The sequence below is a fragment of the Leptidea sinapis genome, chromosome 29, assembly GCF_905404315.1.
Source record: "Leptidea sinapis chromosome 29, ilLepSina1.1, whole genome shotgun sequence".
Lineage (NCBI taxonomy): Eukaryota > Metazoa > Arthropoda > Insecta > Lepidoptera > Pieridae > Leptidea > Leptidea sinapis.
Window position 1 is genome coordinate 6974341 of NC_066293.1, and position 22962 is coordinate 6997302.

The window sequence follows — 22962 nt, forward strand, 5'->3', positions numbered from 1 at the left end:
GATAGAAAAAACCTTTCAAAGAATAAGAAGACGTTCTTATATATAAAAATTATAATATTGATATAAAATAAATTGTTGATTTTCTAATAAAAAAATATATTTGAAAGTTATATTTAAGTAAATCATTGTGTTTGGGATAATATAATTATTTGGTATAATCTTGGGGATTAACAAACAATTATAGAATTTGCATTGTTTTATGTTATTAAAGAAATATATTAACTAAAGTTCTTCTTTACAGTGTGATTGCGTAAACCGAATCAAAGTATGGATTTTGGAATAGCCTAGTCGCTGTCAGTGTAGACAGAGCGGTTGTCAAAATGTCCGCGACCCACGTGATTACATAATATCCTATGCGGCGCTGACGTTGTCGTTCCATTTCCTTTTAACACTGTGCGTCAAGCGCGGTGAGGTGTGTGTGTTCAAGAGTTTCCTAACATCGGAATTTAGTGATGTAAGTTCTAAAAAGTTATTATAATTCATCATCTATATTGTTAATCATATAGTCAAGTTACATTTTTTTTTTACCTAATTTAGATTTCCTTTGCCTTCACCTTTAAATTTACCTTACGTAACTGATGGATAACAGAATTGTTTTCACGTGACCTTGTCCTATTTAAAATTTTAAGATAATTTAATTAAATTGAAAGAACTAATTCGTTTTAGACTTAAACTACAATATGATTTGGCTATGTTAACCGTGAAATTAGGTTTTCAAAGTCATTGACATAATGTGGGACAACCACTCTAGAGCGGTATTGATTAGATGAAACCGGTGATTAGTTGAGGCAAAACGTATTTATCATTGTAAAGTTTAGTAAAAAATTTATAGCTTAAGAATCAACATGTAGAGTTATGAAATATTAATTTTGTATTCTATAATTATAATTTTTCATGTAGTCTTTAGCCAGAGGTTATGTTTTATTTCTCCCTCTATCTATGAGGTAGTGTACTGGAAAATAATAAGGCTAGCCTTGATCGACTAATTAAAAAAATATATACAAGAATAAAGAATTCTGTTACTTTTTAAGTTTTTTCCCTACAATTCAACCTTGTAATTGTCAATACTATATGATATTCTACTATACATTTACAAAATATTATCTATCTTATATTGATACTACTTGCATTTTCTTTTCTTATTTAAAAATACTAATAACTAAAAAATATAACACCTTGATGTAATTAAGACTGAAGCTCTAAGAAAAATCAATGAATTTTATCTATGAAATTTAATTCAGTTATAATTTACATAATATAATAATAATTAATATAACATTATAGAAACATATATTCTAATTGTTATTGTTTAGGTAAGATTACCCTACTTTCAACCAATTTATCAAAATTTTATTTGCCAAAATACTGCTTATTTAGGTGACACTTGTGAAATGTTAATTAATAATCTTACCACTTTGCCTAATGATGATAACTCAAAAATGGAGGGTGTGATCTGCTGGTGATCCTTGGTGATGCAACCACCACTACTGGCAACAGTAGCATAGGGGTACCAGTGGATTGTGGTGCCCAGTGACTCTTAAGATTATGAGATCTGAAGGCAAGTTTAATGGATAGCTTTTGATTTAGTTAAAAGTTAAAAATTATGAACAGTTATATTAAATTGTAGGGTACATACAAACATACATTGGATTTATATTGTATGTATCCTACAATTGATAATATTAGTTATAATTCAATGGTAAAATGTGTAATTATAATTAATGCTGAGCCATGTGCTCTATAACTAGTAGTTGGCACTGCAATCAATAGAAATTTATTAATCAGACAATTTATTTTTCTCAAAAGATTAAAGAGACACATATTAGAATTTAATAATTAGATAATTAAGCTAAAAACACTAAATTATTTTCTCTGTTTATAATGATTGGGCAGGACAACAGCTATCTTGATACTTTAGTATGTGAATAGCTTCTATTAAATTGTACTATAAACCATAATTATTTCAGCAAATATGTTCTCCTCACTTATGGACGCGGCGCGTAACTCGCCGTTCCGTGGACCCCTGTCACCTGCAAGCTGTGATGCAGCAATTGCAGCTCCAGAAGCACAGGTAATAAACATAATATAAATGATTAAAAGGAAACAAAACCGCAGATAGCTGCAAAAGTTCAGACACCTTCAAACCAGCAGTTCCTAGCTTTATGCAGACATATATATGATCTAAGCTTCCACTACCCCTTTATAATCAGATAGTAGTTAGTACAATATGTTTACTGCCCAATGATGAGAATTTGTAATTGAGGGCTTGGTTGCTGAGGTTGTGCTGGTGACATAACAGTCACCACTGTATACTAGCAGCGTGCCAACCGAGGTGGCTGTGGTGCCCAATGACCATAGATTATGAGATCTGAGGGCATTTTGAGTTAACATAGAGATGCCACGAATATCATGTTTAAAATCTTCCTTGTTACTAAAAGAACATAAATGAAATGCATTAGTGTTTGCATACAATGTTTAATTATATACTGTATTATAAAAGCTATATGGGATAACGGGTACCCATCACAGTGGAATCTTCTTTGGCTGCTAAGCAGTAGTGTATAATTATTAGATAATAGCTTTTTCTTTATGAAAATAAGGGATGAGACGAGCAGGACGTTCAACAGATGGTAATTGATACACCCTACCCATTACAATGCAGTGCCACTCAGGATTCTTGAAAAACTAAAAAATTCTGAGTAACACCACAATTGCGCTCGTCACCCTGATACATAAGATGTTAAGTCTCATTTGCCCAGTAATTTCACTAGCTACGGCACCCTTCAGACCGAAACACATTTATGTTTCCACATTACTGCTTCATGGCAGAAATAGGCGCCAGTGTGGTACACACACATAACATTTCAGTACATTTCTTATAACATATTAATGTTGATATCACATTTTTTATTATTTAGCAAATTATGTTGTTCATATAATATTATTGGCCCAATTTCTGTATATTCTTGGCATTTCTATAAATAGTAATACTATTGACACAATCTTACACAACTGGGTATGCCCAGTTGTGTAAGACTATGGTCTATACCATAGGTTCTCAATGTGGGCGATAACACCCTCTTGTGGGCGTTTGAGACTTTCGGGGGGGGGGGGCTATAATATAATACTATATACTATAATATAATATCTTATGTTTAAATATAATCGTGGCGTAATTGTTTTAAATTCGCGACAGATCGTAAGTAAAATTAAGATACGGGCTCTAGAAAAAAAACATTCTCAAAGTGGGTGGTGAGCAAAATAAGGTTGAGAAACTATGGTCTATACTATGAGGTGGTACTATACAGGTTGTCCCACAGCTATGCCACATGGAGGGGAAGTATCTTAAATATTGTAGATTAACAGTTTACTGAAATAAGACTTTAATTTAAATCAAAACTAAGACTGCATTCATAGATTTTAAATAATCGCCTGGTTGATTGGAGAATTGAACCCGCTACAAAGAGAGAAAATTTCCTGTACTTTTATGATACTGATCAAAAGGCTTGTTTTGCTAAATATCATAGCATCAGAAATATAGATGAATTTTAACATTTGATGAAAAATGTTGTTCAGAAAAATTAAAAGCTAACAGTGTGTCAACAATATACAACTGATCTTATCATGTTCGATCCCAGTTAAATTTTGAATTAAAAAATCTATCAATGTAGTTTGAATAGTTTTTTTTTTAATTGAAGTCTTGTTTCAGTAAAATTCTTCATCTGCCATATTAAAGGTATTTACCGTCTTTATGACATAGCCATGTTACAACCTGTATATTTATTCTTAATCGTACATTAATACATATAAATATATAAAACCATATTCCCCATAAAAAGTTATTTCTTTATTAATGATTTTATATGATTTATTTTCATAAGTAAATTGTGAATTTTTATCTGCATTGATACAGGGAGGCATGGCTGCGGCTGTTGCTACCGGAGACTCATGCGAGTTTGGATCGTCCAAATACTTCATGTTATGTGGACTGGGCGGTATCCTCTCTTGCGGTAAGTTGTCAATACATTCATTATTCATTTCTACTATATCCAGGCTTGCTTCTTAGATACGATAGCATACCTACGTACGCGTGGAACTCTGAAGGTAAACAAATGCATAAAAAGTTTGCATTATACAAATAAAACAATACTTTTATATGGTTTTTATAGCCTGAGAGTTGAACAAGACATACAAGATTTACGAACGATACGTCACTCGAACGGTTGGCTCAGTAGGAAGAGCGCTCGCACGCAACGCGAGAGGTCGCGGGTTCGAGTCCTGCATCGCTGATAAATTTTGTTTTCCAATTTTATTTGTGAAAGTGAAATCAATTTAAACTTAATTAATGCCAGATGTAATGCTTATCACTTTAGAAATATACAAATTGTTTTGATGTCACTTTAAAAAAAACCAAACGAATTGCATAATATTTGCAATGAAGAGCAAACATTTTGTAAGTGGATGTTTGCCAAAATATCTTTTCGATGTCGTAAATGAATTTTCCCAATACTTTTGTTGTTATATTCTTTTTTTGGTGTGTCTGTCTGTCATTATCATATATCGAAGTTGGGAGTTTAGAAATATGTCCTTTAAGAGGACTTTATATGGCATTGAACGAAAATTGTCATGTTTTTTAAAACAAACAATTTATTTGTAAGAAGTTCATAAAATGAAATAAATATTTTTTTTTCAACACTAGATAATATGTACTAAACACTGAAGTAAGATTATTAACTTTTCATTATTTTTTCGTTGTGAAAAAGTTTTTTGAATGTGACACCATTTTAATTTTGTTATATCGGGCTAGCTCCATACTGGATAATTATTGAGGAGTATTTATAATAAATGACGACCCATATAGCCGAATGGTTAGCGACCCTGTCTACTAAGCTAGAGGTCCCGGGTTCGAATCTGCAATCATTATAAAATGATGAATATAGATGTTTGTTTCCGAGTCATGGATGTTTATATGTATTTATGTATGTTTAAGTATGTATATTGTATTAATTATATAATTGTCTTGTACCCATAGTACAGTCTGTGACTAGTTTGGGGCAAGATAATTTGTGTAAAAGTGTGTCAATTTTATTATTATGTACGTCATTTAATATTAAATTTAATTTTCTAGACACTACAGCACAGAGACAGACAGTGGACTGAAGTATTTGTATAAAAAGTTGGTTGTCTGTAAATTCGGTTTACGGACGATAGTTTAACGCGATGACGTCATTAAAAACATCTTTTTATACGATCGCTTTTATGAGTTATAATAGTTGTTTTTTTTTGTCAAAATTGTAACATCCGATTATTATTATTTTAAGGATACCACAAACTGGGAATGAAGCGAACACCCTCGGGCACTTTAATTATAAATTTTTATTGTATGATATTACGTTGTAATCCATATTTTTATAAAACCAAACCCGTTGAGTATCTTGCGCCCATTCTTCTCAGGTCTGAGGCATACTATTATGAATGTAGTATGGTGGTAGTTTTTGACGTTCAATAAGATGAAAAATATGTAGTAAAAATATCTGTTTTTTTTTTATGGAATAGGAGGACAAACGAGTGTACTGGTCACATGGTGTTAAATGATCACCGCCGCCCACATTCTCTTGCAACACCAGAGGAATCTCAAGAGCGTTGCCGGCCTTTGAGGAAGGTGTTTGCGCTTTTTTTGAAGGTACCCATGTCGTATCGTCCCGGAAACACCGCACAAGGAAGCTCATTCCATAGCTTTGTAGTACGAGGAAGAAAGCTCCTTGAAAACCGCTCTGTGGAGGACCGCCACACATGCAGATTGTGGGGATGATATTCTAACTTATGGCGTGTCGTGCGAAGGTGGAATTCGGCGGCAGGAATCAGGTTGAACAGCTTTGAAACCACACATATATTCACATATTTTTGCTAGTGATATCATTTGATGTTTCCTATTACATTATTGCATATATTACTCAGATTTGTTATGTAAGTGAGGATTACATTGGCATGATAAGATTAGCCGACATTGCTAGTGATTGAAGAGTTTTTAATCGTATTATGTTCACGCGAAATTTAACCTTGTCAACCTTGCGTACGGAATTTATTGGTATTCCAGGGTATGGTTGAATTTATGTTTGAAAGTTAAATAACCCACATCCCTATGCGTGATCAGCTTTGTACGACTTGAATTAAGATTCTTGGAACCCTTAACTGGGACAGAAGTTGTTTACAGTGATCCTGATCTGGGCATCTTTGATGATTCCACCAAAGGTTATTGTAATTTTTACCTAGGATTGGGTAATGACATGAGTTAATAATAATATGGACACACTTTCACACAAATTGTCTTGCCCCAAACTAGGCATAGCCAGCCTAAGGATACAAGACAATGATATATTTAATACAATATACTTACTTAAACATACGTAAATACACATATTACCATCCATTACTCGGAAACAAACATCCATATTCATCATATAAATGATTGCACCTACCGGGATGCGAACTCGGGACCTTTAGCTTAATAGTCAGGGTCACTAACTATTCGGCTATATGGTCTAATGTAAGATGGACTTGTAACATCTAACTTTAATACACAGAGGCAACTAAAACCAGTGGGAGGCTCCTTTGCACGGGATGCCGGCTAGATTATGGATACCTCAACGGCGCCTTATTATGCCGTGAAGCAATAATGTGTAACATTATTGTTTCGGTCTGAGGGCGCCGTAGCTAGTGAAATTACTAGGCAAATGAGACTTGACATCTCAAGTTGAAGAGCGCTATTGTAGTGCCGCTCAGAATTTTTGGGCTTTTCAATAATCCGGAGCGGCATTGCATTGTAATGGGCAGATCGTATCAATTACCATCAGCTGAACGTCCTGCTCGTCTCATCCCTTATTGTCATAAAAAAAGGAATACGGTTGCATGTTGGAACAGAATATCAGATTTCGTGTTCACCAGTTAGTTAGAAACTGTGCAAATGGTTAAAAATGGTGTAAGGCATGAGGTTTTAGCGATACGAAGTGATCCCCTTCAGTTTTTGACACGCTTTAGCTTATACAAATTTATTTTGCAGCAAAATTTATGAACGATGCGGGACTCGAAACTTGCGCCTCTCGGGTTCCGTTCGAGCGCTCATACTCAGTTGAGTCAATCCCAAAAATTGCATATTAGGAAATTGACTTGAGATGTCGCTCTATAGTTGCCAACCGTCCAGTTTTCCCTGGACAAGACCTAGTTTTTGTAGTGTCCTGGTGTGACCTGAATAGTTTTTAAGCAGTGTCCTGGGTTTTTAAATTTTAATACATTGTATTCTGTGAATAAATAGTACCAGATTAAAATACCAGATTCCTACTTGTAAATATGTTTATATTTAATTTATGTCCTTTTACAGGCATTTATTTTATTTTTAGAAAAATAAGTAGCCATTAACCATCTAGGATAAATTTCGCATCGAATGGTGGTGGTGGCATGTCGATACGATCAGTGGTTTAGGCGTGAAACCTCTCAAACCAGGGGCATGTTCATCTTTATACATATATTTCTTGTGTGCGTGTGTATGTCACTGAACTCCTCCTAGAGGGCTGGACCGATTTTGATGAAATTTTTTGTGTGAGTTCAAGGGGATTCGAGGATGGTTTAGATTCACAATTGAACTACCCCCTAAACGGCTGGACCTACAAACACCGCGACACGAGAATTTTATATATTAGAGATAACTAATTTTCAATTCGTATAACTTTATTCAAATACTGTTATTAAAAATTTATTATTTTTAATTACATATTAATTTTACTATCTGCTGCAACTCGTCGACTGAATTATTCTGGTTTTTCCAACTTCAAATCCTATTTTTTTTTAAATTAGGGTTGATATTCCTCACTTCTGGGATTAAATATAGAAATGTACGCTCTAGCGTTGTAATGACTACATGCAAAGTGTATGATGATTGAGTATTGACGTCTTCTTTATAGGTATCACACACACGGCCGTGGTTCCCCTCGACCTGGTGAAATGCCGACTCCAAGTGGACCCTGCCAAGTATAAGAACCTGATGAACGGCTTCAAGGTCTCTGTGAGCGAGGAGGGCATGCGAGGCCTGGCTAAGGGATGGGCACCCACCTTCATTGGCTACTCACTGCAGGTAAACATAATATCTATTAAACAATTAGTATTTTTTTTATTATTTTATTGTTAAAAATACAATTTTAACTAGAAAAAATCACATTCTTATTATTAATATCTGAATTTAAAATATTCTATAACGAAGAACAACATCGAAGACTTAACTTGTATACATAAATTCAAAATTATCATTTCAATGCTTTGGGAACTATCTTCTGCAAACCATCTATAACACCAACGCATTCTGAAGATCAGCTTGAGTTACAAATTAAATTTGCAACCAAAATTTATGAACGCTCGCACTCGAACCCGCGACCTCTCGCGTTCCGTGCGAGCGTTCTTCCGCTGAGCCAACCGTTCTAGTGACGTATAGTTCATAAAAATCGTGGATTTGAAAGAGCGACATTTCAAGTTAATTTCCTAATATGCAAATAATAAGGTTGAGCAGGTCGTCAACTGTAATTACAATAAAACTTATTGTATAATAGACTAAGCGTGGTCGCTCCATTCCCAATATGTGATATCATAATTATGTTAAAATAACTTTTATCTATCTTGCTGTATCTTACAGTAGTTCTTCTCTCTCACACGCATTGTAGTATATTGTAAGACTATGCTTAGAACTTAAAGAAGTATACTTCATGATTAAAAAATAACCAATTGTTCCTACTGATGAACATTGAAGACACAAATTCTATGATATCATTTCACTTTCACACTATTTGATGAATAATGTTTTGAACAAAAATTAACTCCCTGTTAATTGTTGTTCCCAGGGTCTCTGCAAGTTTGGTCTGTATGAGGTCTTCAAGGTGGCATACGCTGGTATGTTGGACGAGGAGACAGCGTACACATACAGAACTGGACTGTACCTGGCTGCGTCGGCGTCAGCAGAGTTCTTCGCTGATATTGCCCTGTCACCACTAGAGGCCGCTAAGGTTGGCATTACTTAATACAGGATTACTGGTAATTCAACAAAAAATAGAAGCCCGCTGAGTTAGTCGACCTGAGAAAGAGGCATACCAGGTCTGACATGGGTAGTTTTTGACTTTCAATAAGTATTTATATGATGATTATGGATGTGTGTTTCCGAGGCATGGATGTTTATATGTATTTATGTATGTTTAAGTAAGTATATTGTATTAACTATATCGTTGTCTTGTAACCCATAACACAGGCTATATATGCCTAATTTGGGATCATTTGTGTAAAAAGTGTGTCTATATTATTATTATTATTATAAGTAATTTATATATATCCTATTTTGAGTTAAAATATTTGAATTTGACGTAATCCTGTTAGGGGGTGATTGAGGACACTATTTGCGATTGTCTTAACCCTCATATTATGATTATGCAATTCAAGTTTCATGACTTTGGTTTGTTTTAGGGCTTGGTTAAATTGGTTAAATACTGTAAAAATATCGTTTTTTGTCTCGCCTTTTAAAGTTGGACTGATAATTGTTGTTTTAATATTGTTAAATAAACAATGTTTAATGGTGTTCATAAATCAGAAGAAAAATGAAAAAAAAATATACTTTTTTTTAATTTTGTGCCCAACTACCGTAATCACATATAGCGTAATAATTGCTCGTAAAGTTAATATTATTTTATGCGATAAGGTTCATAATTCAATATACTTAACTCGCAAAGTTAAATACTAAACTAATATTTAATCTGACCGGGTAATAGTTTTTTTTATAATAAATACATATAAATAAATTAATATATTTTTATCAAATTATTTATAAATCCTAATACATTATACAACTATTCTGTTCACGCGGCGCGCCTTTTCTGTTGCGAAAATAAGAAGACCATCAGCTATTTTTCATAAAACAAACGAACTGTATGAGTTATTACAAAAACCTAAATTCCGATACATAATTCAAGTTGAAAAACAAAATTATATGTCAGAAGAGCTATAGTTTACTTAACTAATATTTTTTATAAAACACAAATAATTATTTAGGTGGCAGGTATATACAAAACATACCTATTTTATTTACCTTTGTAGGCTCTCAGACCTGAAAAAATTCACTAAGCAATATCATCCCCACCATTTTGCTGCTGGGTTGCCAGTGAAAGTCCAATCAAAATGGGTTCAGCTGTTTCGGAGATTAACGGCAACGTAATTTTAGTTTAATACAAACAGACACTTCAATTAAATGTTTTCTGAAAAGATCCAGGTCCACCACAAAAGTCCTCACTTTACGATTTAACTTTATCTTTCAGGTCAGAATCCAAACCATGCCTGGTTTTGCCTCAACCCTCCGTGAGGCCTGGCCCAAGATGGTACAGAATGAGGGCTACGGAACCTTCTACAAGGGCCTGGTGCCTCTGTGGGGCCGACAGATCCCTTACACCATGATGAAGTTCGCTTGCTTTGAGAAGACTGTCGAACTCTTGTACAAGGTTTGTTTTATATTATATATTCGTTTATCTTTACCATATCTAAAGTACTTTTGAAAGAAAGAAGTTGTTCACCCCAACTTGAAGTAGAAAATTTAATATTTTATATTATGTGTAAATGTAAAATTGGCTATGATTACCAATTTATATATTATTGCAATATGTACAGATGTATAATTTAAAAAAAATCAATTAAGACTAAATGGCTCAGTGCTTACATATCTTATTGTTCTTATACCATCCTATTGGTAAATTATTGTGCAAATCATTTCATGTATGTGACCCATTTTTGGATTGTCATTTTTCATTAGAGAGTGGTTTAATATGCAAAATACGAAGACCTAATGGCAAGCATTGCCGACTATTACTTGTCGATCAAAATAGGTTTCAGTAACAACAGATTCGCCTTCCTTATCTGCTGCTTCTCTGTTACAGATGTTCTTCTCTGTACACTTTGGTTTCTATACTCTAGTATATTGTAAGTCTATGTATGTGACATGGCTAAATACGAGTACCGATACGTAATTCAGTGAACCGGTACTTCGAGGGTAGGAGGGGGACGTATATAGTTGACGATAGACACCTCTTATTGCAAATGACCGAGTATATTTGTTTGTCAACAGCATGTGGTTCCCAAGCCCCGATCGGAGTGCACCAAGGGTGAGCAGCTTGTGGTGACATTTGCCGCTGGTTACATTGCCGGTGTCTTCTGTGCCATTGTCTCGCATCCAGCTGACACTGTGGTTTCAAAACTCAACCAGGTATGTGCTGTGTATTTTATGTAGTCATTATAAAACCATCATCATGCAAGGGCCAAAGCACCCTATGTTCAGTGAGCATACATTTAAAATATCCTGAACAGAAAAAAATTGTAAAACTAAGTGAACTTGCCCAACTATGTACAACATTATTAATCTAAGCTTTCACACCCTACCTTTTGTTTATGTTGTGGATTTTAGAGGAGTTAAAATTATAGATGCCATAAATAGTGAGGTTGTTAATATACAGTCGGCAAATGTAATTGCACAAGTATCTAAAACTTACAAAATTTCGTATTTGTATCCATCAACAGTAAACCATAAACAGTATTTAAAATAAATAAAAATATAACAAAAAGGTTAATTTTGGACAATTATGGATCCATCAATTGTTATTAAACCAAATTAAAAAATCTAATTGTTTTAGTAATTATAACTACAAAGAGATGTTCTTATTGAAATGGACAGTTCCCACTGTCACCTTTTTATAAGTAAGTGTAGTTGATCAAGTGACAAATGGTGAAAAATATAAATTTTATTATTAAAATAAATTTTAGAATATTGGACCAAATAATGAATATTAAACATATTGGCGAAATGAAAATTGATGCTGTGTCTGATTCTGGTTAAATCAAATCAAATCATGGAACATATTATTATTGGACCAGTATTGTAGTTTCAATTATAAAATTATTTTTTCCACTAGGACAAGACAGCGACAGTTGGTTCCATCGTGGGCAAGCTGGGATGGGCCGGAGTATGGAAGGGTCTGGGACCCAGGATCATCATGATTGGTACCCTCACAGCCCTGCAATGGTTCATCTATGATGCTGTCAAGGTATGATAAATACTATTTTCACTTTATATATTAGCAGCCAAACACCCTTGTAGCTTAATCTAATAGGAATAAAATGTATTTAAATTGAAATATAATGGGAAGATAACTGTCAATTACCTAATACCAGATAACATTAACGAAAATCAAAATCTTACAAGAAAAAAAAAATGGTTTCATGAAATGAATGGCTCTATGCACGCAGATAAATCCGTGTGGTTTTCATAGTACTTATTTGATTAAAATGTTAACTAACAATAAGTAGTAAGAAAAAAATCCTAAAAGTTCAGCTAATTTTATTGTTATATATTCATAAATATTTTAGTTTTGTGTAAATAAACTGGATAAGAATGGTTTTTCCATACATATTATCACAAGAGTCATTTGACGGAGAAATTTGATTGACATTCACTCAACCGGCAGACAATAATTTAAAGTTATCGGACATGGAATTTTTTCTATTTCGTCAATAATTTGAATATTGTACTACTGCTCTGCCTACGTTTTGCCAAAATTCAGAGATGCAACTCGCAGGCGACCGACATGGCACGTGTCTCGAGACTAGTAGCAAACACGGTATGATACAGGCATTACACATATTATGCTATTTAAGTCTGATACTTGGTGGTGACTAGTCACCGAGACTCCCTTGATACTTGTTGCCTGTCTGTATTGAAATGTGCGAAGGGTGTAATACTTATAAAAATAACCCACAATGAAGCGTGTTTACTAGTAATATATAAAAATGAATTACATGATTACTATAAATTACAATTGTTCCTACCGATGCCATGTGTGGACCATATTAAGTATGATCTATTAAGTGTATACAGTTGTGTAATGTTATGGTGCAATGTCTACATCAAGTTTTCTCTGCAGGTGTACCTGAGGATGCCCCGGCCACCACCAGCAGAAATGCCAGAGTCGATGCGCAAACGGCTCGAGGCTGAGGAAGCTAAGAATAAATGAAGAAACCAAGACCGCTAGATATACATGTTTTGCTGTGATCATTCTGTACTGGCCATTGTTATGTTACACAAATGTAGCGATCCAAATGGGTTGAATTAATTGGGTCAAAAATTTAACTCAAGAAACAAAAAAAATTAAAATCCAGTTGTATTTTTTTTTAAATACAGCTGTCAAAATATTTTGAATGCAGCTGTGTCAAAATGTACTACTTGAAGTATCTGTAGTAATCTTTGTATGTTTTGAAAGAACAATTGGATCAAATTGTTCTTTCAAAATTATATTTTTATTCTTTCTATTAGCCATAATTGGATTTTATAGATGAAAGTATAAAATAAACTGGAAATACTTTTTATTATTATTATAAAATGCATCTTTATTGATTTTTGTATATAAGCATATAAGTAAGTGTAAATGTTGGCAATGGCTTATATGGAGTGGTTTTATCATAATTGTAGTTGTTGATTAGGTGAAGAAGTGTTAAGGGTGTGTCGGCAATTTGTTCCATACTCTGTCATTATGTATTATTGTGATCCGTAAATGTATGATATCGTAATTTATTTTTGTTTTAATAAAATTTATTTTATTTTACAATTTTTTCTTTTTCCTTTTTGTTTACCGTGTATTACCAAAGTTGGCAGTGAATAAATAATAGATGCAAACAATTTTGTTGTTTTATTTTTTTTGTTACCTTCACAAGCTCAAGCAAACACGGTGTTGAATTAATATAATATTGTGCTCGTCATGGGATGTCTTCTTATGTCAAACCAGTTTATTATTTAATGTGTTTGAATGAATCCTATTAATATTATAAATGTGAAAGTTTGTATGTCTGGATGTATGTTTGAACTTCTTTAACGCAAAACCTACTGAATGGATTTTGATGAAACTTTACAATAATATAGCTTACACACCAGAATAACACATAGGCTATTATTTATAAAACTATCGCGTGAATTATACTTTATATGGCAAAACAACGTTTGCCGGGTCAGCTAGTTAAAAAATAAAACTATGTATATTACTCAAGTAATATAGTTTTATTTTTGAAGTTTAAGTACTAGTTATCACTTGGTGTGCCTTACGGCCGTTCCCAATATTAAATCTATCTCCGGTTGTGGTGTACTTGAGATAAAAATCCAATCTATCCTTGACATGTGTGTTCCCTGCGAGATCGAGTCGGAAACGAGGTGATCCGTGGGATGACATTGCCCCAAATGATTGCGAAACTGAAGTGGCAGTGGGCTTGTTTGGGTCCTCGAATGGCGACCACGTACCGGAAACCACAGTGTTGGTTAGCAAAGCCCCCGTAAGATCTGGTTTAAGAGGCCTTTGTCCAGCAGTGGACGCCTTGGACTGAAATGTAGAATGAATGCAAAATGATGTCCATGAAACTTATATTCTACAAACAACAATTATTAAACGCCATGTTAAACAAAACGATATGTTGCATAAGCGAGCCCCAGGGCTAAAGCTGAAAATTTGTTACCTGATCCAAACAAAATGGAAGCTGTTAAGAAAGCTCTAGTTTTCGCTGAAGTGATGAAAAGTAACCTTATGACTAACTATGAAAAACCAAAAACACGATGAAAATAACCACTTGCACCATTTACAATTTGGCTTGTCTGGAGAGAATATGTCCAAGATATGTCAACAGAGTGCCAAGAATTTTGGGATTTCGATAATTCTGTCGAGATACAGTATTAGTTGTGGCAGTCTGCATCTACAGAAGTAAACAAATACTAAAAATTACTCTGAATGATGATCCAGAGCCTAAAAGTTTTTGCATATTGTCTGCGCCACGATGCTATTGGTGGATGGGCCACATTATACCCTTCGTTTTTTTAGAAGTTACGTACGTTATAAAAGAAACGCCAAAAGGGGATAGTCAGTGATTACTGAACCTATAATTTGATCCTTGTAGTCTATCAGATTGCATGCCAGCATTATATGCTTTTCCTATTTAGGTACCTAGGTATTGTTTTGATTATCTAAAACGTTTGAGAAGACTTATACTCCGATCAATAAACACAGAGAGTAGAATATGTATCTATAACTGAAATACAAAAAATTTGCACGAGCGGTACAACTTTATGTAAAACAGTGGATTTCGGCTTCCCTTTCTCTTTTTTTTTACAAGATTATAGCTGTCATCTGTCATGTGAGTGAATCGCCAGTTAATCGCTTTGACGTCGAGCTTATATATTTTGTTTTAGTTTTAGCGTCCGAATGAATGTGTGTTAAAGTTTGTATAATAATGATTTAATAGAATAAGAAAACACCGAAGCTGATAGGATACGAAGGATAATTCTTTCAAAAAATAATGGAAAGCTGTGGGAAAAATCGGAAATGAAATAATTTGCGACCTTGATAAAGCATAAAAAAGTAATAATTTTTCTACATCTGAATAATTCAACATTTCAATAATGAATAAAATCACAAACACTCTTCTATCCGTAGAGGGGCTCTAGTCAATTGGTGTGACATGAAAAGAGCGCGACCTTAAATTCCGACGCTAAAACGTTATTGCTGCGTAATTAGTATTAAAAACGTTAGTGCTCAGAACGTGTTCTGTTTGACAAAGCCTTTAAGTTTCTGTAACATACAACGTTGGACGGGCTCGGGTTTTATTAGAAGGTAATTGCTGATCTTCCAGAAGTGTTTGACACGTTCAATCCGTTATATACGGACGAAATGAAAGAATTTTCATGTTAAACCTGTGTTAGTCTTTGGATTGATAGTACTAGAACATATCTAAAGTATAGTAGCCGTATTGATTTTATTAAGCTTTATTTACCGAAACGAATATCTTATGGTACACCACATGGTATCGTCTTAGGACACAAATAGCTAAACAATGTTGTATAACAATAAGTGTGCTGTTTCTTAAATTTATAATAAATATTAAAAAAATAGTGGGACTGATGACAGAGATCGAAATATTAATACTGATGTTTCAACTTTGAAATTACAATTATGTTTTATGGCAAATTAACTAGTTAAATATACAATTAAGTAATAAAATAAGATAAAACAAAATTATCAACATAATTCTAGTCTGAACTACTGATATATGACACCTAAAAAAATGTGTGACTTAAAAGACTAATTTATTGTGCAATGAATGGGCTTAATATGGCAGGTTGATTTATGATTTTGTAAAGAATTAGGAACTGGGAAGGATGATTTTCTTACTATTGGAGGACACAATCCCTAAATCTACAAAATATTTCAATGACTTATACCGCTGTCGCCTAAGTTGGTTACAAACAAACTCTTATAGCACCATGCAGAAAAAAATATATGAAAATAACGTTATTAAAATTTGTGGATTTCTGATAATTAACGATATTTTCGGTACGTCGAAATCAATTCACAGATCAGATGAGATGAATTTTAATTTAATTACGCCATATTTTTTTTTGTAACAAGATTCTTTTATTCGCGAATTGCTTTTTATTTGCTAAGTCCTTTTAAACGTATTATCTAAATAATATCCTCTATATATAGTTTTGAGATTGAAAAATTGTCATTATCGAAATGAGATTTATATAATTGCATTTAATCATTTAGCTTAAATTATCTGCAAGGAATCATTAATTTACTGATATTAATAATAAATTTTTCTTTTATTTGTGACATATAAGCTAAATTATTACAATATTTGTTTTCAACAAACATGTTTTTTAAATTATCTTTACTATATGATTCATCACGAACACATAATTCAACTAAAACTTTTTTGGTGTCAGCAGAATTTTGATTATCAGTAATTTTAACGTCTTTTATATTTTTCTCTTCTGTCGTTTCAAAATTATAATGCGTATTATCAGAGCTCCCAAATTCTGCACTAATATCCTGCATGGTGGTATAATAGCGTCGTACATAAGCCGCCTAGGCGAACAGTATCGACGGATCGGCGTCAGTTATTTCGCACTGGAACTGATCCTGTTCTATTGGTTTTTTCACCCACTTGCCGAGGTGCGCTTTCTCGAATGCTGTCATTAGGCACTGCTTCGCTACCTGTGTGGGTAAAATTAAAATTATCATTACCAAATATTTGGGTCGTGGGAACTGCAGCTGCCATAATGTGTTGTTTGACAGTTACGATAGTTACGTATATTTTTATGACATATTATTGCAGCAAGGAAAGTAGTGATTTATTTTAATTATTAATATTAATATTGAAAAATTTGGAGTGGTGCATGGAAACTGTTCCAATTTAATTTCTTCGAGCCGTGGAAGGCACCCATGTCGTACCAATCAGAAAATACCGCGCAAAAAGTTCACAAATTTTACAGTTTGGTTTTACGTGAGGGAAAACACCAGACATCCAGATGACGAGGATGATAGTGAAGTTCATGGCATGTGCTATAATAAATGTGGAATTTAATCTAAGACATAACTTACGTAAGTAACCCTACACTTATTGACTCATCAAAAGTATCCAAATGTTGAGAGTTTTTTTGAGGCCTGTCTCACCCGTGTAGGTAACGATATCGTAAGTGCGATAGCCTCTACAGAGTAGGCCAGCCAGTAGGGACTCACGAGCGAGCAGTGACGCAGGCGCTTCGTTGTCACCTACTTCACAGATCCGACCGATATTTTAAAAATCGAGAAACATAAAGCATATTAAAGGTCATTGCGATCCAAATTTAGTTATTTTAAGCTTCCCAAAGACGCTGAAACAATCTAATTCAAAGTGATTATTATTATAATGAAATTACGATTAATAGCTGCCTATGTATTTCCTATATTCTGAGTAGGTTTGACTATGAAATAATATTGATTTGAAATTACCATTACATACCTATTTATATTATAGAAAAAACTGAGCTACTTTTTTAAACTAGGTAGGTACTAGTTTTACGTAGAGAAGTCAACCCTAATGTCGTCAGAAGAGGTAAGAGTCACGGCTAATAAAAATGTATTAATAGCATTGTGCGATCTAAATTACACCTTATTGTATGACCGCAAGAGTCCCAATTTCATTAATTGATTTCGCGGAGTGAGACTTCTGTACTTGTACTATTATAACATATTCTTTAGCGCAATTTACACTCAAATAGAACTCAAAACATTTGGATACGTATGTATGCATCTAATTCAATAAATTTTCTTTTGATTAAAAGTAATATTAATGAAATCTAACCTGGTAGGATGATGAGATCTGTTTGGCTTCATTGTACAGAAGGGAGTCCAGATTCTGTGGCAGCCTGTTAGATGTACTGTCGCCCTCCTTAAACAAATTAATTAAAACACAGCGAACCATAAGATATCATATTATTATTAATTGTCTACAATATTAACCACCATGAAATAACCATTTGGAGTATAGGCGATCAAGTACCTACTGATACACACCACAAAGCTTAGAACCGATTTTAAACATTAAGGAGCGGACTGACTATTGTAAACGCTACAACCAATCCTACGATGTTTTTGTTGATCATGTGGCTAAGCTGCAAATGGGCATTTATATTACTGATTTTCTTCTGTTTATTCAAAATTGAGATATTGAATTGAAAAAATGTTTGGTTTAAAACACAAATAAAAGTTGAAAAACAAAATTTTTATGAACGATGCGGGATTCGAGCCCACGACCTCCGGCATTCCGTGCCGGTGCTCTAACCAACTGAGCCAACCGTTCGAGTACCGCCTCGTTATAAAATTCTGTTTGCTTTGTTCAACTCTCAGGTTGTGGCTTCATCTACAGGATCTACTTTACAGTTGATAACCTGCTCAACCCCATATTTGCATATTAGGAAATTGACTTGAGATGTCGCTCTTGTAAATCTAAACCATCTTGTAAGTGGGTTCGAATCCCGCATCGTTCATAAAATTTTATTTGTGTATTAATCCTAAAAGTGAGGGTTATTACTTTAAAAACATAACATATTGTTTGGTTTATGTTTTAGAAAAGTACTAATTCTATTAAATTCTTTAAAAAAATAATTTTGTTATAGCTGAAAATTCGGAGATTTTTAACTCCAAATTTTATTTTTGGGAAGCAATTTCCAATTTTTTTATTGGATTCAAATCTTAATATATAATAAATTACGTGTCACGTTGTTTGTCCGCGGTGGACTTAACTAATGAACGGATTTTAATGGGGATTACTTTATGGAGTGCAGTTCAGTCCAACTTGAGAGATAGGATAGATTTTTATTTCAATTTGGGACCCATAATTATTTTAATTTCCATTTTCTATGAGAGAATTCATTGACGCACGGTTTGACAGTTCTGCTGTGAAACAGTTCCAATATAACAACAGGTTGAATATTTTACAACATAATTCTTATTTTACGAAATACGAGCTGCCCCGACAGACGTTGTACTGTAGATAATAAAAAAATACTTTGTTATAGGAATTTGCCAATAATATTTCAAAACACAAAAAAAAACAAAAGTTAGTTAACTTCACGATGTAGAATTCAGGTGTCGGTGTGCGCGCGCATCGTAAAAATTCACTCTCATCAATTTTCTCCATCGCGCCAGAAGAAGTATAACTTCAAAAAAAAAATACATTGCAGCTTTATCATACCGATTGAAAGGCTTCACTATAAGGCATGTTTTTTAACATGGCATCAGAAATAAAAGTGCATGAATTTTAAAATTTCATGTTTTACAAAAATGAAAAGGTATACAACTGACATTAGTGTGTTCGATTCCATTTTTCATCAGACAATTATTTAAAAATCTATAAGCTTTAATGTCACTGCTTGTGGCGGCGACATGGGACGGGTCGTTCCCTTCCCTAAAATATGGTTGAGGGAGGCGATGGCTGGCTCATGCGTCATACTCGTGAACGGGCGCTGCTTGTGGTGGCAGGACGATCCTGTTGCCGGAGACTCGGCTGCAGAATCTTAAAGGTTATTATATATATTTTGTTTTATATATATAATCCCTTATAAAACGCTCCCAATTCCTTTATATATTTACGGTGTGTGCGGATGATGCAGCTCCTGTACTCAATAACTTTTGATTTGTATTAATTTACATTTACTTTTTTGACTTACTGGTGTAAGGCATTGACTATTTAAACAAACTTTAAAAGTTTGAGTATGTTTTTTGCATCACTTTGCATATTAAATTGTAGTTGAAATGATTTGTAAAACGATGAAAATGTAAGTCTTGATTTAAAAGAGTGGCAATGAGTTTCTTGCTACTTCTTCTCATTAGCTCAACCCTTACCAAGTAGCGGTAGATTCAATAAAAAAAAAATTTTTTTTCATATTCATAAGTTTCATTTCCGTGACCTTAATGAATAAAGTGATTTTGATTTTTTTTATTTTGAACGCAGTTGGAATTGTTTTTCAAATTAAAATAAAGTCTTCTTTCAATAAAATGTTACATCTACAATATTTAAGGTACTTCCCCTCCATGTGGCATAGAAGTAGGACATATACTGTACTGTACTGTATATAGCAACAAACTTTATTGTTCCATAGTAATTATTACTGCATTTTAGTAATAGACTAAAAAATTTCATTATAAAAAAAATGTTTTCAAATGATAAACAAAATCTAACATGAAACTATTTGCACTTTTTAATACATACTTGAAAAATTAAACATATCGTACCTCAGGCAGCGGCGGTAGCTTCTTCATCAAGTACTGCCACCTGGCGAACATGGCCTGCTTACACAGGAGCGATGGCTGGTCATTCTCCAACTTGCCTGTCACTGCGTTGATTATTTCCGGACTCTGTAAACATTAAGATAATTTGACTGCGATTAAAGTAGTCTCATTTATGTACGGACAATATCACGGTTACGACTTCATTGCTTGAATGATCACCGCGTATACAATTTTAAGTGATATTTCACATTTCAGTTTGAAATAAGTTTGACTTGACTCAGAGGGCAAGAGATAGGGTTATCCACAGTTTCTGTGAGGGCAAATCAGAAATAAGGTAGTAGGTGAACCAAAATCACCAACATAACCCAAATGATTGCGAAATTGAAGTGGCAGAGCGTAGGGCATATAGTTCGACGGATAGATGACCGTTAGGGTAGAAGTCCTCGAATGGCAACCATGTAATGGAAGACGCATGTTGGTAGACCCCCCACAGTGGGAGGCCCCTTTGCACAGGAAGCCGACTAGATTATGTGTACCACAACGGAGCCTATTTCTGCCGTGAAGCAGTAATGTGTAAACATTACTGTGTTTCGGTCTGAAGGGCGCCGTAGCTGGTGAAATTACTGGGAACGAGACTTAACATCTTATATCTCAAGGTGACGAGCGCAATTGTAGTGCCGCTCAGATTTTTTGGGTTTTTCAAGAATCCTGAGCGGCACTGCACTGTAATGGGTAGGGTGTATCAATTACCATCAGCTGAACGTCCTGCTCGTCTCGTCCGGGTCCTCGTCAATCTGGTCAAGATTGCCGGAATACATTGGATGAGCCTTTATCCAGCAGTGGAAATCTTTTAGCTGATATGATATCGCAAAAATATCTTATCTAAATAAAATAGTACATAATATTAGCCTTCTTTTTTGATAAATAAAATGTTGCGGTGTACAAATCACTGACCGGATTGGTGGAGCACCAGACAACAGTGAAGGTGGGTGCCCGTGCCGGAGTCCTAGCCTCAGTACTGGCAGCTCGAGCCAGCAGGGGAGCCACTAGCCGGTACGGGGGTGGAAGCGCTTGCAGGTAACCCTCGTACCGGCCGCAGATCGCTCTGAAAATAACACAATAACTTTATATGTCGAGTCAAGAACGTCGAGCACAAGAAACGAGTAAAAAATGATTTTTATTTTTTTTATGGAATAGGAGGATAAACGAGCGTACGGGTCAACTGTTGTTAAGTGATCACCGCCGCCCACAATCTCTTGCAACACCAGAGGAATCAATCAATAAGGTGTAGTCCCGGAAACACCGCACAAGGAAGTTCATTCCACAGCTTTGTAGTACGTGGAAGAAAGCTCCTTGTAAACCGCACTGTGGAGGACCGCCACACATCCAGATGGTGGGGACGATATCTTAACTTGTCGCGTGTCGTGTGAAGGTGGAATTCGGCGCAAGGAATCAGGTTGAACAGCTCTTCGGAACACTCCCCGTGATAAATGCGGTAGAAGACATACAATGAAGCGACGTCTCTACGCAACGCCAAGTGATCCAGCCGTTCACAGAGCACTGGGTCCCCGACAATTCGAGCTGCTCTGCGTTGCACGCGGTTATATATATCACACGGTTATATATCACAGATTGATCGGTGTACGGGCCAACGCACTGTTATACGGGACACTGAGTTTAGCTTTTTAAAAAAAAAAAACTTTATTTATTTAAAAACACTTTAATTTATAAAACTTATAATGTTTTAATTAGAATACAATAAGAACTTAGAATAATTGAGTCTGAACTGATCACGACTGAACAGCAGAGGAGTTGGAAATGGACTGGTTGTCCATTGTAATAACAGAATCCACGAGTATTATATACAGCTGACATAGGTCTAGCCAATGTACAGTGTATAACAGAACGTACCGTTAATATTTCAGTACTTTTACGCCACATGAAATAATTTAGGTCATTTACGGCCGTTTTCAATAACCTATCTATCCCTAGTTTAAGTTACGAAGGGTTACCCAAATCTATCCTTTTACGCTTACTTACAATCGCAGAGTTGGTAGGCCTCCCACAAGATGGACCGACGATCGTCGGAATCCGTTTGACGAGGGTAGCTCAGGACCGATCGTCGTGGAAATCTTTGGGGGAGGCCTTTGTCCAGCAGTGGACGTCTTCCGGCTGATAATGATGATGATGGATAGATAAGATCTTGTCATTAAACGGTGACAGCAATGTATCCGTAACTAAAGATACGTTATTGAAAACGGCCGTTAGACAGTTAGTTCGTCATCATTTTATAATTTATCAG

At 34.6% G+C, this 22962-nt stretch overlaps 2 protein-coding genes across 3 annotated transcripts in view; one reads left to right on the plus strand and one right to left on the minus strand.

The window, feature by feature from the left end:
- Positions 1–362: 362 nt before the first annotated feature.
- LOC126973363 (phosphate carrier protein, mitochondrial-like) lies at positions 363–13744 on the plus strand. The gene is made up of 9 exons (XM_050820595.1): positions 363–454; positions 1968–2071; positions 3914–4010; positions 7959–8128; positions 8886–9047; positions 10344–10523; positions 11144–11281; positions 11985–12116; positions 12993–13744. Exons 2-9 carry the CDS (start codon positions 1973–1975, stop codon positions 13080–13082), a joined length of 1068 nt encoding a protein of 355 aa, XP_050676552.1. The 5' UTR covers positions 363–454; positions 1968–1972; the 3' UTR covers positions 13083–13744.
- A 2108-nt stretch (positions 13745–15852) lies between these two features.
- LOC126973346 (double-stranded RNA-specific editase Adar) overlaps positions 15853–22962 on the minus strand; it is a 70625-nt gene continuing 63515 nt past the window's right edge. For both annotated transcript variants that reach the window (XM_050820574.1, XM_050820573.1), the window contains exons 16-19: positions 21615–21765; positions 20664–20786; positions 18232–18318; positions 15853–17102 (exon numbers count right to left, since the gene is read on the minus strand). In XM_050820574.1, coding sequence (XP_050676531.1) covers positions 16974–17102; positions 18232–18318; positions 20664–20786; positions 21615–21765 — 490 coding nt within the window. In that variant the 3' untranslated portion in view covers positions 15853–16973. The remainder of the gene's footprint in view (positions 17103–18231; positions 18319–20663; positions 20787–21614; positions 21766–22962) is intronic.

Coding starts and splice junctions, on each gene's coding strand:
- LOC126973363 (XM_050820595.1), top strand. CDS start 1,973: ATGTTCTCCTCACTTATGGACGCGGCGCGTAACTCGCCGTTCCGTGGA. Junction 8,129..8,885: donor TCATTGGCTACTCACTGCAG/GTAAACATAATA, acceptor TGTTGTTCCCAG/GGTCTCTGCAAGTTTGGTCT. Junction 10,524..11,143: donor CTGTCGAACTCTTGTACAAG/GTTTGTTTTATA, acceptor GTTTGTCAACAG/CATGTGGTTCCCAAGCCCCG.